We start from the raw sequence: 13,551 nt of genomic DNA, 5'->3' as shown, positions 1-13,551 counted from the left end.
AAACGTAATTATTTCGCTGGCCCACAGGTTAACAATTTACTAGGTCAATGCTATTCAATCTGAGTGTCCAGACGGGTTTGGGGGAGCCGGACCGAAGGGTGGAGGAGATTATGTGGCAGGTGGGCAACTTTTTCAATATCTATACGAAGAGAGGTTGGATATCAAGTATATGACAGGAGTATGTGTGGTTTGTGATTGTGTAACGCTCTCTCTCTCTCTCTCTCTCTCTCTCTCTCTTTTCCCCAACATCAGGTTACGCCCTTCAGCCACACGAGAATAAGTTATGAAAGTCAACTCTCACTTTAATTAGCATAAACACACCACCCTCCCTTCTCCCTGACCCCGCCTCCTATACATACAGGGCGGCATGGCAGGGAGATGAGATGACGGGGTTCCTGGACTCTTTCTTCGCTCGGGTTCTAGAGAGAAAGAGAGGAGGAGGAGCTGAAAGGGTGGTCTTAATATAAACTACAGGAGATGGGTCTGACTGGGCACTTCATGACTGTCTTAATATGGTCTTGCGGAGCCGCCTTGTTCCTTCTCCTCCTACTCATCGTCGGCGTAACACTCGACCTGGCTCTCTCGTCACGTAAGGTATAGTGATGAAACCGACACGTAGCGAGAACTAGGAAGGAAATAGAGAGAGGGAGAGTAAATCAGTGGAACCTTCTGTCTTTAACGGTATATTGTTGAGGTTGCGTATTCGTTCGTGTCTACGCGTCCACCCAGCAGTGAATGGGTACCAGGTATTAATCGGGGGTTGTGTCCCGTCTCCTGGGATCTGTTTCCTTCTCCTATAATTCCTTCCCCTTCTGTCTCTCCGGCATATGACCACAGATGTTGCGCCGACTAAACAAAACTTTCCAACTTTTTCGTGTCCACGCTTATGTCTCTTGGTGAAAATGACTAAAGTATTCGTTGTTACCCGAGTTGTTGTCACTATGAATGTTTAAGTATCACTAGATCGGGCCTGTGGAACATTTGCTAAGTAAGAACACACACCAGGTTGAGGAAGTTCAGTATTCTGTCTCACTCCTGCGGTTGAAGCTTTTATTTTTTCCTCTGGTAAATTTCAGTAAGATTGTAATTAGAAGGAGTAAATGTTTTCCAGATCCATTCGTGCCCTATTTTGGGAAGCCTTTGTTGTTTTCACTTTTTTTTTTGACAAGGGACACCAAAACTCGTACCAAACAGTCATATCAAGCGTACTTAAGGCAGCTAAAAGTTCTTGATTTTATACATTCGTCCACAAATGGCAAGTGATATTTTTTTATATTACTGCACCGCCACCTAAATGCAAACAGCGACTACCTAACATAATAACATACTAGCACTGCTTCACTGCCACCAATGTGCGCTGCGTCTGCATCACTGTGTTAATCCCTATGAAAAATCAAGATGCTGCAGCGAGCAAAATAATGACCTCAGGGTGACGTTTCAAGGCCATGGTAAAAACACGCCCTAGCGACGTCCCTAAACGATTGATTTCTATTTTAAATAGACAATCAAACAAGCAACTTCATATCATCAGATAAAGATTATTATTTAACTTTATATCACCTACAATTAATGTTTAGAGGAAAATACAACAGACGCCTCTCAGGATGGACGAGTTCTTTATGGCGTTATTAAGGTTTCAGCGGCCGCCCTTGGGAAATTGCGTGGCTGGCTGGATGGATGGATGGCTTAACCTGATAGCCCGGTTACCACATGGTCTGCAGGAACGAGATAGGGCGTCGCGGCCTGTTCCTCGCTCCCTCACCCTCACCAACATTGTGCTCTTCCCCTCTGATCTCGCATGAGGAAACAGCTGGTGGCTAATCCCTCAGACGTATGTATAATGAGTGCTCTTAATCCATAACAGTGATGAAGGCGTGAGCCTTGTGGCAACTCCGCGAGGTGCCTGGTTTTGCCCCGCCTTGCCCTGCCCCGCCCCGCCCCGCTCAGCCGCGCTAGACTGCCTGGCGACTGGCTCGAAAACTGCAGCCACCCCACTACCCTTTCCCACCGCCGCTTTGGGGCATCATAAATATTGCGGCGCGGCGGGGGCATCATGCATAATGCGACACACGTCACACTGCCCATGAAGTACCCTGCTGGGTGTGGACACCGATACATGCTTCTTATCTGTTATCTACGAACATTCACACGGCAATCAGACAATGGCTAGTATACACCACGGGACCTCTCAAAACGTGCTTGATCAACTACCCATGTTGGTCCCCTCAACAGCACCTGAGGCACGAGGCAACGCCTTATGTTTCTGCTCACCACAAACCATGTCTTGTGTGACGCTGCCAGGCAGCCTTGAGGAAGGAAAATATCTTTGATACATGACATCAATCTCTAGAAAAAGGACCAAATTTTGCTTAATCAGTGCCGGAACACGAACGCGCGATAATTATCCAGCTGCCCTTCTCTCCCAGCACCTACAAAAACCCTTCACAAGGAGGGCGAGAGGCCACTTAGCTTCCACCTCATTTCCCAACTATGTCATTTAGTTCTATGGAAAAACATCGCGAGTCTATCATTAACTTTTGGCGTGATGATCGCCATAGGACAATCCCTTAATGAACATTCAACCAGACTTCCGAAACACAAATCTCTATACAGAGTTAAACAACCAACCACAATGTGGCCCAAACTACACCCTCACTGGCATTCCCAACTACCGATTAGAAAGTTAAAAGTGAGCGGTCAAGGCAACAATACGAAAATGCTCCCTAGGCAAGCAGCGTTGTCTTCCTGGTCAGGTGTGAAGCTCATTCCTGGCTGCTGCTCTCCTGTATACCATCTACATAACTTGACTCCATAAGGGGCCAGCCAGTCTGCCCCACAAGGTAAGGGGCGCCAGGCACCCCAGCGCCCACACACCCCACCTGGACAACGTGCTGAGCCACACTACCACAAAAGCAGAGGCTGGATATAATTTACGTTTGTAATGTCTCAAGACACCAGACACACATCACTGACATGTTGCTGCACAATACTAAGAAACCATAATTCTAATAAAACTCCTAAGCATTTTTTTCATAAAATGTAACCTTTGCAATTACAGAAAACTAACTATAAGATCTAGTGTCATACAGTTTTTGTCAATCAATCAATTCCAATATCCATTTTCTCTCTGATGTTCAGCGAATATATACAAATACCAGTGATTGGAACATTCATTTGATACCGAGAAGTAATTTTTAACATATTAGTAGTTATATATATTTGGATGCATGTTTAATTATTGTCTTGGAGGTGGGAAAGTGATTCTTACTTTTTGGTGATGATGCTAATCTGGTAGTGGGGCATTTCTCCATTAGAATGAAGAACTATGATACTGCTTAAAGAAATCTTTACTATAAAAAAAAAAAGTATTTTCAAGCCACCCTACCAATTCATGTGCTGTTTTCTGTACTTGAAGTAAATAAAAGAGAAGAAACAGCTTAAAGCTGGGTATGAATTTTGGCCACCTATTCTGTGAGGTAATATAAGTCTCATAGGTATACTAGTAACTTCACCTTTTACCTTCTTGGAAACCAAAGAGCTCATATATTTAGAAAAATATCAACCACCAAAATATTATCAAAAGTGCATAATGAGCAATATTGTGCAGTGCTAGTACACATCATCCATGCATGCATAAATTTTTCCATACTTCCAGACTAAAGGAGAAAACTTGGCTGGTAACAGTACAGAAGTCTATCCAGGTCAGTAAGTAGGAACATTATGACCACCCCAGCTTAAATGGCAGATGGCAGACAAGAAGAAAGTAAAGAAATGCTTTATAATTTTATCTTTGATATCAAAGCTTAAAGAAACAATGCCAAATCAACCATGATAAAACCATGTAGGCAATATCTTACTTACTCAAACTGAAATTACCGAAAATATGAAGTGGAAACAGACTTATTATGACCCTCTGCCCCTGAGTCTCACCTGCCACCATGCCCAGAGCAGCACAGCTTACACTACCATTAACACTCACCTGCAAAGAGAAAACAAACATCTTAACCCCCAAACTTTTGAACGTACATAAAGTAACATCTGATAATAAACATAATGGTATTCATGAAAAAAAGCAGCAAGTAAATTTATTCATTCTATAAAGCCACACAGATTACCATATTCTAGCCAACATTTAGACTTTTCAAAGGGAACAGTTCCATCACATTAAACAATAAAAAATCATCATCATGACTTGCACAAGGGAGGATGGTTAACAGTCAGTGTATGATGGGTTATGAAAACTACATTCCTTGAAAAGTCAAAGTGCTTCTATGGTAAATGGCTGCTCCAGGAAGTCTTAAAGAATGTAAAGGAACACATTCCATCTATGTCATCCTTCAAAATATCTCTTGATCTAGAAAGAGGTATAGTAACAAAACTTGCTCTGGATTGGAAATAACCAAAAAATAGGCTTAGCACAGTACACAAGGGTATTTGTATTCCACCAGAAGACAAGTTATCAAGCAGGGCAGCAGCTAAGCAACACTCACCACATAGCCTGGACGGAGATGGGCTTAAAGATGTGCTTCCGCCCGCCTGTGAGGACGCTGAAGCCGCTGAGGCCAGAAGAGATCGGATTAGCGTGATTAGACAATGAGGAGAAAAGCTTTTATTATGTGATAAAGCTGAAGCATAGAAGAAAAATAAGTAATTGATACATGTATGACAATAGGAACTGAATTTTATATTCAGACTTCGGTTATTATTTTGGGAATGAAGATTTTTGTAATTCCTTCCAAGTAGCCAATATTAGCAAGTATTATTGAAGACCCAGCAGGAAAGAAAAACAACCATATTATTAAATTTACTTACCCATCACCATCCAAACTGATTGCTGTGTCTGCTAAAACTGGCACAACTAATCCAATAGAAGGCTTCTCCCCAGAGAAGTCCACTCCCACCAAGCAGTCCTCCTCAGCGTCCTGCCGCCCCACCCTCCCCACCACTGCCAAGTAACGAATGCGACCGATGTGCTGCGATTCAAGCCGAACGGCCTGTAAAGAAGCAACCACAAACAATTTAAGGTACTTCATCACACAACCCACAATGTATCTGGATATCTGAATTCCAATTTTTAAAGCTATTCATGACTACATAAAAAAATAAATAGCATTTCCAAGAATCTTTATATATTCAATAAGTTACACTGTTAAAGTTCACATAAAAATAATATACCTGTTGCTCTTCAAATTATAGTTTACATATGGACAAACAGCTAAAAGACATAAATTAATTTTTTTTTTGTTACCATGTGAAAGATCTTATTTGTATAATATATATATATATATATATATATATATATATATATATATATATATATATATATATATATATATATATATATATATATATATATATATATATATATATATATATATATATATATATATATATATATATATATATATATATATACACACACAAAAACAGACATGTATGCATGCACAGACACACTCATATACTGGAGATAATTAGAGCTAAGAACATCCCATCCTTGAATTCTGGTTAGTTGCATAAAAGTAATTAGGGATGCAGGACAAACTTACTTCATATCCTGTATACTAAAACTAGATAAACACACACACGTAGACACACACACTGGCGAAAGCGAGTCCAACTCGTGATCAGGCTCTGGTGAATTACATGCACACACACACACACACAACCCACCATGTGCAGAGTGTCTCCCTGGCACAGCAGGTGCAGCATTGCTTGCAGGTGGCCCTGGATGTCCGGTGGGGCGCTGCCGGTTCGTCGGCCTCGGCCCAACTGACATTCATTTTTGGGAAGGAGAACACCAAACCCTAGGAGATAAGTGATCTTGTATCAGACTATGATCAAAACAAAATTAATGAGTATGTGTATATCTTATTAATATATTCCTTTAAAGTGTACAGGGATAAACACCCAGTCTTTAAAGTTCTCGCCTCTCTGTAATGCCTAACATGAAGAGACAAAAAGTGGCAACAGTCACAAAATACTCACCTTTCACAGCAAAGTAGTATTCACTGAGGCTGAAAGGTGAAAATATACCATTAATTTAGATCACTGACAGAAAATGTCACCTCACATCTTTTTTCTTTGTTTAACTATCATTTAATATGTACTATGTATTAATTATTTTCTTTACATATTAAATAAACGTGCATTACACTACCATACTATGCAAAAAAAAATAGCAAAAGATCTAAAACCCAACACATATCTATATTATTTGCTATTAAGTTACAATGTTATTATCAAATATACTTAAAAAAATTAGGTAAACAAAATTATCTTTAACAACAAATAACCATCTGCTTACCTCCTATTTTTTTGTTCCTCTTCCTCTACAGAGATAACTGAACTTCCATATTCCTGAAAGTTAATAAAGTTCCCACTGAATTCAACATTTGAACTAGTCTTGATTCTAGCCACTTAAGTAGTATCTTATAACAAAGTACTAGGAATATAAAAATCTTTGAATTCGAGCATGATAATCAGCATGCTGGCTTACAATCATGAAGATGGCACACACTACTTTATGTCTGACTAAAAATGTGACAATAAAATGACTTGCATTCTACTTCTACACTAACATTTATAAGCACAAAAATGAAAGTAACCATGTAGTTTCATAAGTCTGTCTGTTGAAATCTGGTAGGCTTGCATAACATCATGAGCTGGAATAGACTAGAAAGGCCAGCATCTACAGCACATTTAAGACTAGTAACACTGTCAATCCTCTTGTGAGTTGTCCTTATCCGAAGCTGGTTTCAAAGGACTTTGGTCCTTGCTACACCAGCAACAAGGCCTATGGCATTGCTGCAAGGCTGATCAGGTTACATACTAACCAACTCTAATGATTTATAAAAAGCCAGTTGTTTAGAATGAAGAATATTTTCAAAGAACATTAAAGTAAAATGCATCTCAATGGGAGTGTAATACCTGAAACTGACTGCATTTTATTTTATTTATTTATTTATTTATTTTTTTTTTTTTTTGCCTCTTGCTTCAGAAGTGCCTCCAGCATCCCCACAGTGGGCAAATGTAATATAGACTGTATCAGTGAACTGCACAATTACCATTACTGTCAACTGAACAATATTACAGGATGCATTACTTGTGCTGACCAGATATATCAATATGCCATCTGTTTGGCAATGTCATGGCAATGTACATGGCATAACTGTCATAGATCTGGAGGACAACATTACTTATGGTATTGCATGGGATGTACCATTCATATAGCTACAGGTGATATACAGTAGATAAATAGCCATTAAGAATTAAAACAGTGGGGAAGGGATGGGTGACATCCAGCAAGGTGTCAGTGTTCTGGGGGGGTAGAGGTTATCAAAAGGAGAGTTGTGCAGCAATATCACTCACACTCCAGGTAGCTGTAGATGTATTGTAATCTTTGAACATAGTACTACTAACACACACTAGAATTCATGAAGTAATAATATAATGCACATATGCTTTGTTGAAAGTAAACATATTTTACAATAGAGTATATTCTAGTATAAAGTTATCATATATACAGACTGCAAATGAAGCTGATCACATATCGTGCACACAAGAAAAAAATACATTCCTTTCGTTCATGATACAGACAAACATGTGCTAACATGTTAGCTTAATGCTAATACTTGGTCATGTTGCCCTTGGCCTTAAAAACAAGCTGGAGACATTTAGGCATACTGTCTATGAGTTTTTTACAGTAATCCACACTCGTTTCCGCACTCACAAGTTGCATAACTAGTGAATGAGCCGAGGAATCAATGATATGTTGCACATGATAACCTTCTGCATAGAATGCAAAGGTTCCATGCATTCTTAATCAGGGGTTATCAAGCCATTTTCACCTTGTGATATGATGCAGTCTTGCATAATACGTGTGCAACAATGAATTTCAAAGAAGTGTGACAGGTGGTCATCAACCACAATGATGTACTGGTCAGCATTCATCATAGTGTTCTTAGGCATGAAGTACAGGTCTCCCTTACCTTGCTGCCCTATAAAACACCCCCCTACTATCGCACCATCACTCTGCTTCGCTGTCTCCTGGCTGTAGTATGGGTCATAGCAGCTGACTGTCCGCAGCCTCCTAACCCGCCCAATAAGAGGCAAAAAGCTTTGAAAGACACTCTCATCAGAGAACAAGACTTTTCTCCATTGCTCAGGCATTCAGCCCTTGAACTTCTTGGCAAGTGCTGTCAAGTGTTTTTTGGCAGACAAACAGGAAGGCAGGTTGAGGTTCTCCTGGAGCCAGTGTTGAATGGCGCAATCAGAGATGTCCTTTAGGAGATGCGAATGATTTACTTTAAAATGTGCAGCAATGATGCTAAAAAAACATCAGTACTTCATGCCTTAACAACATGTTGGTAGCCTTAGGAATCCTAAGCAGGGTTTGTTGGGCAGGACAATGTTTTATAGGAACCCTTGAGCCACACAAGAGTTCGAGCCTTCTCCTCTGTACTCTGTACCAAGTAGCACCTATACCTAAACAGGGGAATACAAACTATAGCACAAAACAATGGGGGAGTCATTTTCTAATGGTCTTGTCCCATTCTTTTTTTCTTTTATTTTTTATGTTCCACCAGTAGTGCCACTAGGCTTTCTTGGTAGGGCCTACTGGTTGGCCCCAGCCTGTTAGTGGCACAGGGAAGTGTTTAATAGAGGCATCATCTTGTTTGACTCATGCTACCCTCTGGGCCTCATCTTTGCTCCTCTCTAAAGGGTTTCACAAGAGTCCAGGTTGATAGGTGATCATCAGGGCAACATGTGGTTAGTCTCAGGGCACTTGGCAATGACTGAAAATTGTCGGCTTAAAGCAGCAGGCAGGTCTTGAACCCATGTCCTCCAGGACTCTGCACACATGTGCTTAACACTCAACATTTGAGAGGTGGCAGTCACCTCAATGTGATTCTAAACTCGGCGCGTGAGTGCGGAGATGACAGTTGTCACCAGAAAATCATTGGCCAGATAATATGGTCTAAAACACAGGTGATATTGACTAAACTGAACTATTATTTTTTGAAGTGGAGCAATCAGTTTCATTTGCAGTCTGTAGGAACAATGTAATTATCAATGCAAATATTACAAACTAGACACATTCTACAATAATAAATTGCTTCTATATTTTCATATCATTCAATGTAAGCACTCACTTCTATGTGTATTTAATGACTGTTTGCACAATCAGAACTTTCGGCATTTTTACATTACTTTTCTGCCCCGGGGTGACCCTGCAGAGGTTCAAGGCCTGCTCAATCCAGGATTTTTTGCTGACAAGCAGCAGTTACTGTTCCCCTTTGGGCAAGAGGGATGGGGTGTTTGGTGTGTAAAGGTCCCAGCAGTACCCAGAGACTGACTATAATGACCCTTGCTCTAATTGGGAGGATGCTTGCTGGCGATGATGCGTCCAGCTCGTGATCAAGCCATGGTGAATTACACACACACACACACACACACACACACACACATATGGCCCGGTAGCTCAGGGGAACAGCGTCTGGCTCACAACCAGAAGGACCGGGGTTCAATTCCCCGGCCGAGTGAAGATAAGTTGGGTTTATCTTCTTTCGCGTGTAGCCCCTGTTCACCTAGCAGTGACTAGGTACGCGACATCAGGCAAGGAGTTGTGACCTCGTTGTCGTGGTGTGTTGTGTGTGAGTGGTCTCAGTCCTACCCAAAGATCGGTACTATGAGCTCTGTGCTCTTCCATAGGGGAACGGCTGGCTGTCTGGAGAGAGACCCGCAGCAGACCAAGAGGTGAATTACACACACACACACACACATACACATGCACACACACATAGCACTTCACCCTTCTCTCTCTCTCTCTCTCTCTCTCTCTCTCTCTCTCTCACACACACAATTTTTTTTCTCCTTCTCTAATAGGGTCTTGCAGTGAGCTCGACTTGCCACCTGGTGGCAGTCTTGGAACACAAAAAAATTATGCATGTGGACTATTAAAATTTTTTTTTTTTATAAATTTTTCGATAGTAAATATTTAGAAATCACACAATCTCACAATCACAATCTCATAGTTACAGTATAGCGACAATTAACTTAGTACTAGCATTTAAGAAATGGAGCAACATAAGGAAAATAAATTAAAATATATAGTATTTTTTCAAACAGAAAAAAATGTCCCATGCTATATATTGTTCTTTTAAAGTTCAGTATAGAGAATGTAATATTATCAGATGCTAAGGATGTTTGTATTATAATTCAAATTAGAAATATGAATTAAATTTAACACTTGCTGCTGGCTGCTGGAAGCATATGATATGTTTTGCAGCAGTGTAAACAACCCCCCATGCTCATGACTTAGGAGATAGAGGAATGCATCATATGTGAGGCAGGGGCAAACCAGCCGGAGGAAATACGGAGTAGTGAAATTTTCAATACTTTCCACCTCTACGGGTAATAAATTGAAACCATGACACCATTGTTTGACTTGTTTACCCTCTCTTTTCTTGAATGAAGGAAATATTTACGGTACCCATAAGTCCCCATTGATGCATTCCTATGAATCCCTGGATGGAGTGTTGTATGATTTATCATTAAATGCATTGTATTTTGCCAACATTTTCATTATAACATCATGAATATGTACAACACTCAGATTTTTTGGTGTAAACATAATATTGAGCATTAAATCTCTGATATGTTGCTAAGTTGGTACAGAAAAATGTCATTTAAGCCTAGCAGGATTCAAGACTTCTGCAGATTTAGAACTAACAGAGGTTCTAAGAGGGCCACCAGGTGGCTGGTTGAGCACACTCTAAGACCATATTAACCTTTTCCCTTTGCTCACCCTTGTACTAATCCTTAGCAACTTAGGTTTGACCTGGGAACTGTCAGTTGACCTCTTTCATTTGCACAGCATATTTTGAAAACTTGTATTCCTCAACAAATTTCAGTAGTAGTTATTGTGTTATAATTTTGTTTTTTTCATCGTGGGCATAAGGCAGTCATTTGTGATGAGGACTAAATGTCTCAAGTCGTCAACACAACTTTAGCAGTACCTGACCTACATGACAGATGATTTATGAAAGCACTCCCATTTGTCCACAAGTGACATGTTTTCTATTAACCAATCAGTAGTATGGGGCTGTCAGGCTCCGAGTGGCTCCTCCTATGATGAGGGGGGGGATTTTTGCCACCTTCGTGTGCAGTGACTATAGGTTACTATCCATTTAATTAAAGCAGAGATCTTAGTTTATAAAGTTTTTAACAATTTAGGCAGTGACAAATAACTATTTTCAATTATTTTGATGTGTTGCTCTGTAAATACCTACACAACAGCAACTTGCAACCCTAACCTCTTCCTGTAATGAAATTTGCTCACACACTAATCTCTTTCGTTCTGGTGCTGTACACCTTTGTCTCTGTATCTAGCAAAGCCACAGTGTTTGTCATAAGTTCAAGTGTACTGCGTCTACGTGCAGTGAGAGTAATATCCCAAACGCCACTCTGTCCCTCCCCAGGGGTGCGGGGCGAGCCACGGGCGGCGGGGTTCGCGGCGCGGACAGTGGCGAGTTGAAGGTGTGAGCGGCGGGCGGGAGGAGGAGGAGCCGCGTCAGGGAGCCACTTACCGAGGAGGGCGGGGAGCTGCTGACGCTGGGAGACCTCTGCACGGTGACCAGAGCCATTGTAACACTCCTGCACGCGTCCTCGGCCCGGCAGCCACGCGATAACCCTCCTCTTAGAACATAGTGCGGCGGGGAGCAGCGGCCGTCCCTCCCTGGCGCTGGCCGTATTTACAATAACAAATTCCAACAATATGACTCACTCGGCCCTCTTCGGGATTTGAGTGGATCACTGCATTATTTTCACGATACACTTATACCAAACAAGCACAAAAAGATAAGTGAGACAAAAAAGAAGGCATCAAAATGGAAAAGTAGCATATTATTTACTTGTTTTCATTCATTAATTGGTTATTTCACGGCTACATATTGGTTACCTTCGTATATTTTTTCATTTAGCATAATATTAAAAATATAATTGATTGTTCTTATTTTTATTTTGCACATTAATTTACTGCCTATTATTTTTCAATACAACTAAATGTTTTTCCTGTGAAGTGAGGTCTAGGGATCGCGGGGCTACTTTATTTCCTATAGGCTTTTGCACCATGAAAATTTAATTTTCGATTTACTTTCTTATTACATCATATATTACAAACTGTTGTTGAATATAGACGCCGAAATAATATAGGACTGCGTGTATGGTCAGGAGAGAGAGAGAGAGAGAGAGAGAGAGAGAGAGAGAGAGAGAGAGAGAGAGAGAGAGAGAGAGAGAGAGAGAGAGAGAGAGAGAGAGAGAGAGAGATTTTTACATTAATCAGAAGGCTCCTAAACGTTGCATTTCTACTCTAGTTGATATTAAGTTGAAGGAAGTGACGGTCGAGCTTATTTTTGAAGGAGTCAATCGTGTTACTCCAACGCATTGAACACTTGAGTTTAACGCCGTGCATTTCGTAATCGAACTTCTTATTCCTTGTTCCAACTTGAAGGACCTGGCACTTCTCTACGTTAAAGGGCATCTCCCATCTATCCGACCAAGCTGAAATTTTGTGCAAATCTTCTTGGAGGCTTTGCCTGTCTTCGTCAGTGTGAACCGAGTTACCAATCTTTGTGTCGTCTGCAAATTTACTAATGTGATTACTGAGTCCAACATCCACATCGTTGATGTAAATAATGAATGAGAGAGAGAGAGAGAGAGAGAGAGAGAGAGAGAGAGAGAGAGAGAGAGAGAGAGAGAGAGAGAGAGAGAGAGAGAGAGAGAGAGAGAGAGAGAGAGAGAGAGAGAGAGAGAGAGAGAGAGAGAAGGTTCATAAGGTAAGCAAGAAGTGGACTAAGGGCGTGGCGGTAATAAGTGGAAGGCTCAAAATCAAGTAACATTATGACGAGCCTGGGGCGTTCATTGCTAGCTCTTCGAAGTTGAGTCAAAATCGTTGCAGGTGATGTTTCTGCGTTCTCTTTGGTCATGTTATTATAGCATGCGTCTGTTCTCTTTTGTATGACCAGGTTATATAGCACATGGTCACTGCTATATCTTAATTTATTATACTTCTTGCTTATTTCTGTCTACTTCCTATTCGGCGTATTTTTTAGAGTGAGAAAAGCAGCCTACAGAGAAAGTTGGGGACACTATAGCTGCGCGTGGCCTCGGTGCCGTCGATTTGGCCCCCGAGCCTGTGGTGGGACACAACCCTGGTGATACACAGGGCCAGTGTGACATTCAGGTTACCATAATTCACCTTCCCCACCTTTTACAGGTACCCATGTATCGAGCAGCCCGAATGGAGGATAAACATCTGGGTGAGCTGCACGCTGACTGCTCGGGCCGGAATTCAAAGCAGGGCCTGTGGATTTGTAGCTGGGAACGCTGACCACTGCACCACGGATACTACAGTGTAACATTCCCCAGGTTTATCGAGCAACCCGAAATGGAGGACAAACAGCTTGGTGAGCTGTACTCCTACTGCCCGGGCCGGGATTCAAACCTGGGCCCGCAGATTCGTAGCTGGGGCCGCTAGCTGCTGCCCCACGG

General features: G+C 41.3%; 1 protein-coding gene across 4 annotated transcripts; it reads right to left on the bottom strand.

The window, feature by feature from the left end:
• Nucleotides 1–280: 280 nt before the first annotated feature.
• Nucleotides 281–11,827, bottom strand: LOC127009366 (protein phosphatase Slingshot homolog 1-like). Of its 4 annotated transcripts, none has more exons than XM_050882384.1 (7): nucleotides 11,589–11,825; nucleotides 6,305–6,357; nucleotides 5,986–6,014; nucleotides 5,671–5,804; nucleotides 4,813–4,994; nucleotides 4,491–4,556; nucleotides 281–419 (listed from the first exon to the last, which is right to left on the bottom strand). In XM_050882384.1, coding segments are annotated over exons 1-7 (522 nt in total). In that variant the 5' UTR covers nucleotides 11,646–11,825; the 3' UTR covers nucleotides 281–418. The 4 variants fall into 4 exon arrangements, with proteins under 4 accessions (XP_050738341.1, XP_050738338.1, XP_050738339.1 ...); XM_050882381.1 differs by lacking the exon at nucleotides 281–419 and adding an exon at nucleotides 450–625 and having other exon boundaries at nucleotides 11,589–11,827; XM_050882382.1 differs by lacking the exon at nucleotides 281–419 and adding an exon at nucleotides 1,982–3,979.
• Nucleotides 11,828–13,551: the final 1,724 nt, after the last annotated feature.

This window comes from Eriocheir sinensis, chromosome 40 (genome assembly GCF_024679095.1).
Source record: "Eriocheir sinensis breed Jianghai 21 chromosome 40, ASM2467909v1, whole genome shotgun sequence".
NCBI lineage: Eukaryota > Metazoa > Arthropoda > Malacostraca > Decapoda > Varunidae > Eriocheir > Eriocheir sinensis.
The sequence above is the reverse complement of the archived record's forward strand: the minus strand, read 5'-3'. Positions and strand labels throughout refer to the sequence as shown.

Bases quoted from the DNA above. Each gene is read 5' to 3' on its own strand.
- LOC127009366 (XM_050882381.1), bottom strand. From the start codon at position 11,645: ATGGCTCTGGTCACCGTGCAGAGGTCTCCCAGCGTCAGCAGCTCCCCG. The intron at 4,557-4,812 runs GTAAGTAAATTT...TTCTGGCCTCAG, and splicing joins ATCAGTTTGGATGGTGATGG to CGGCTTCAGCGTCCTCACAG. The intron at 626-4,490 runs GTGAGTGTTGCT...TTTCCTTCCTAG, and splicing joins ATCTCCGTCCAGGCTATGTG to TTCTCGCTACGTGTCGGTTT.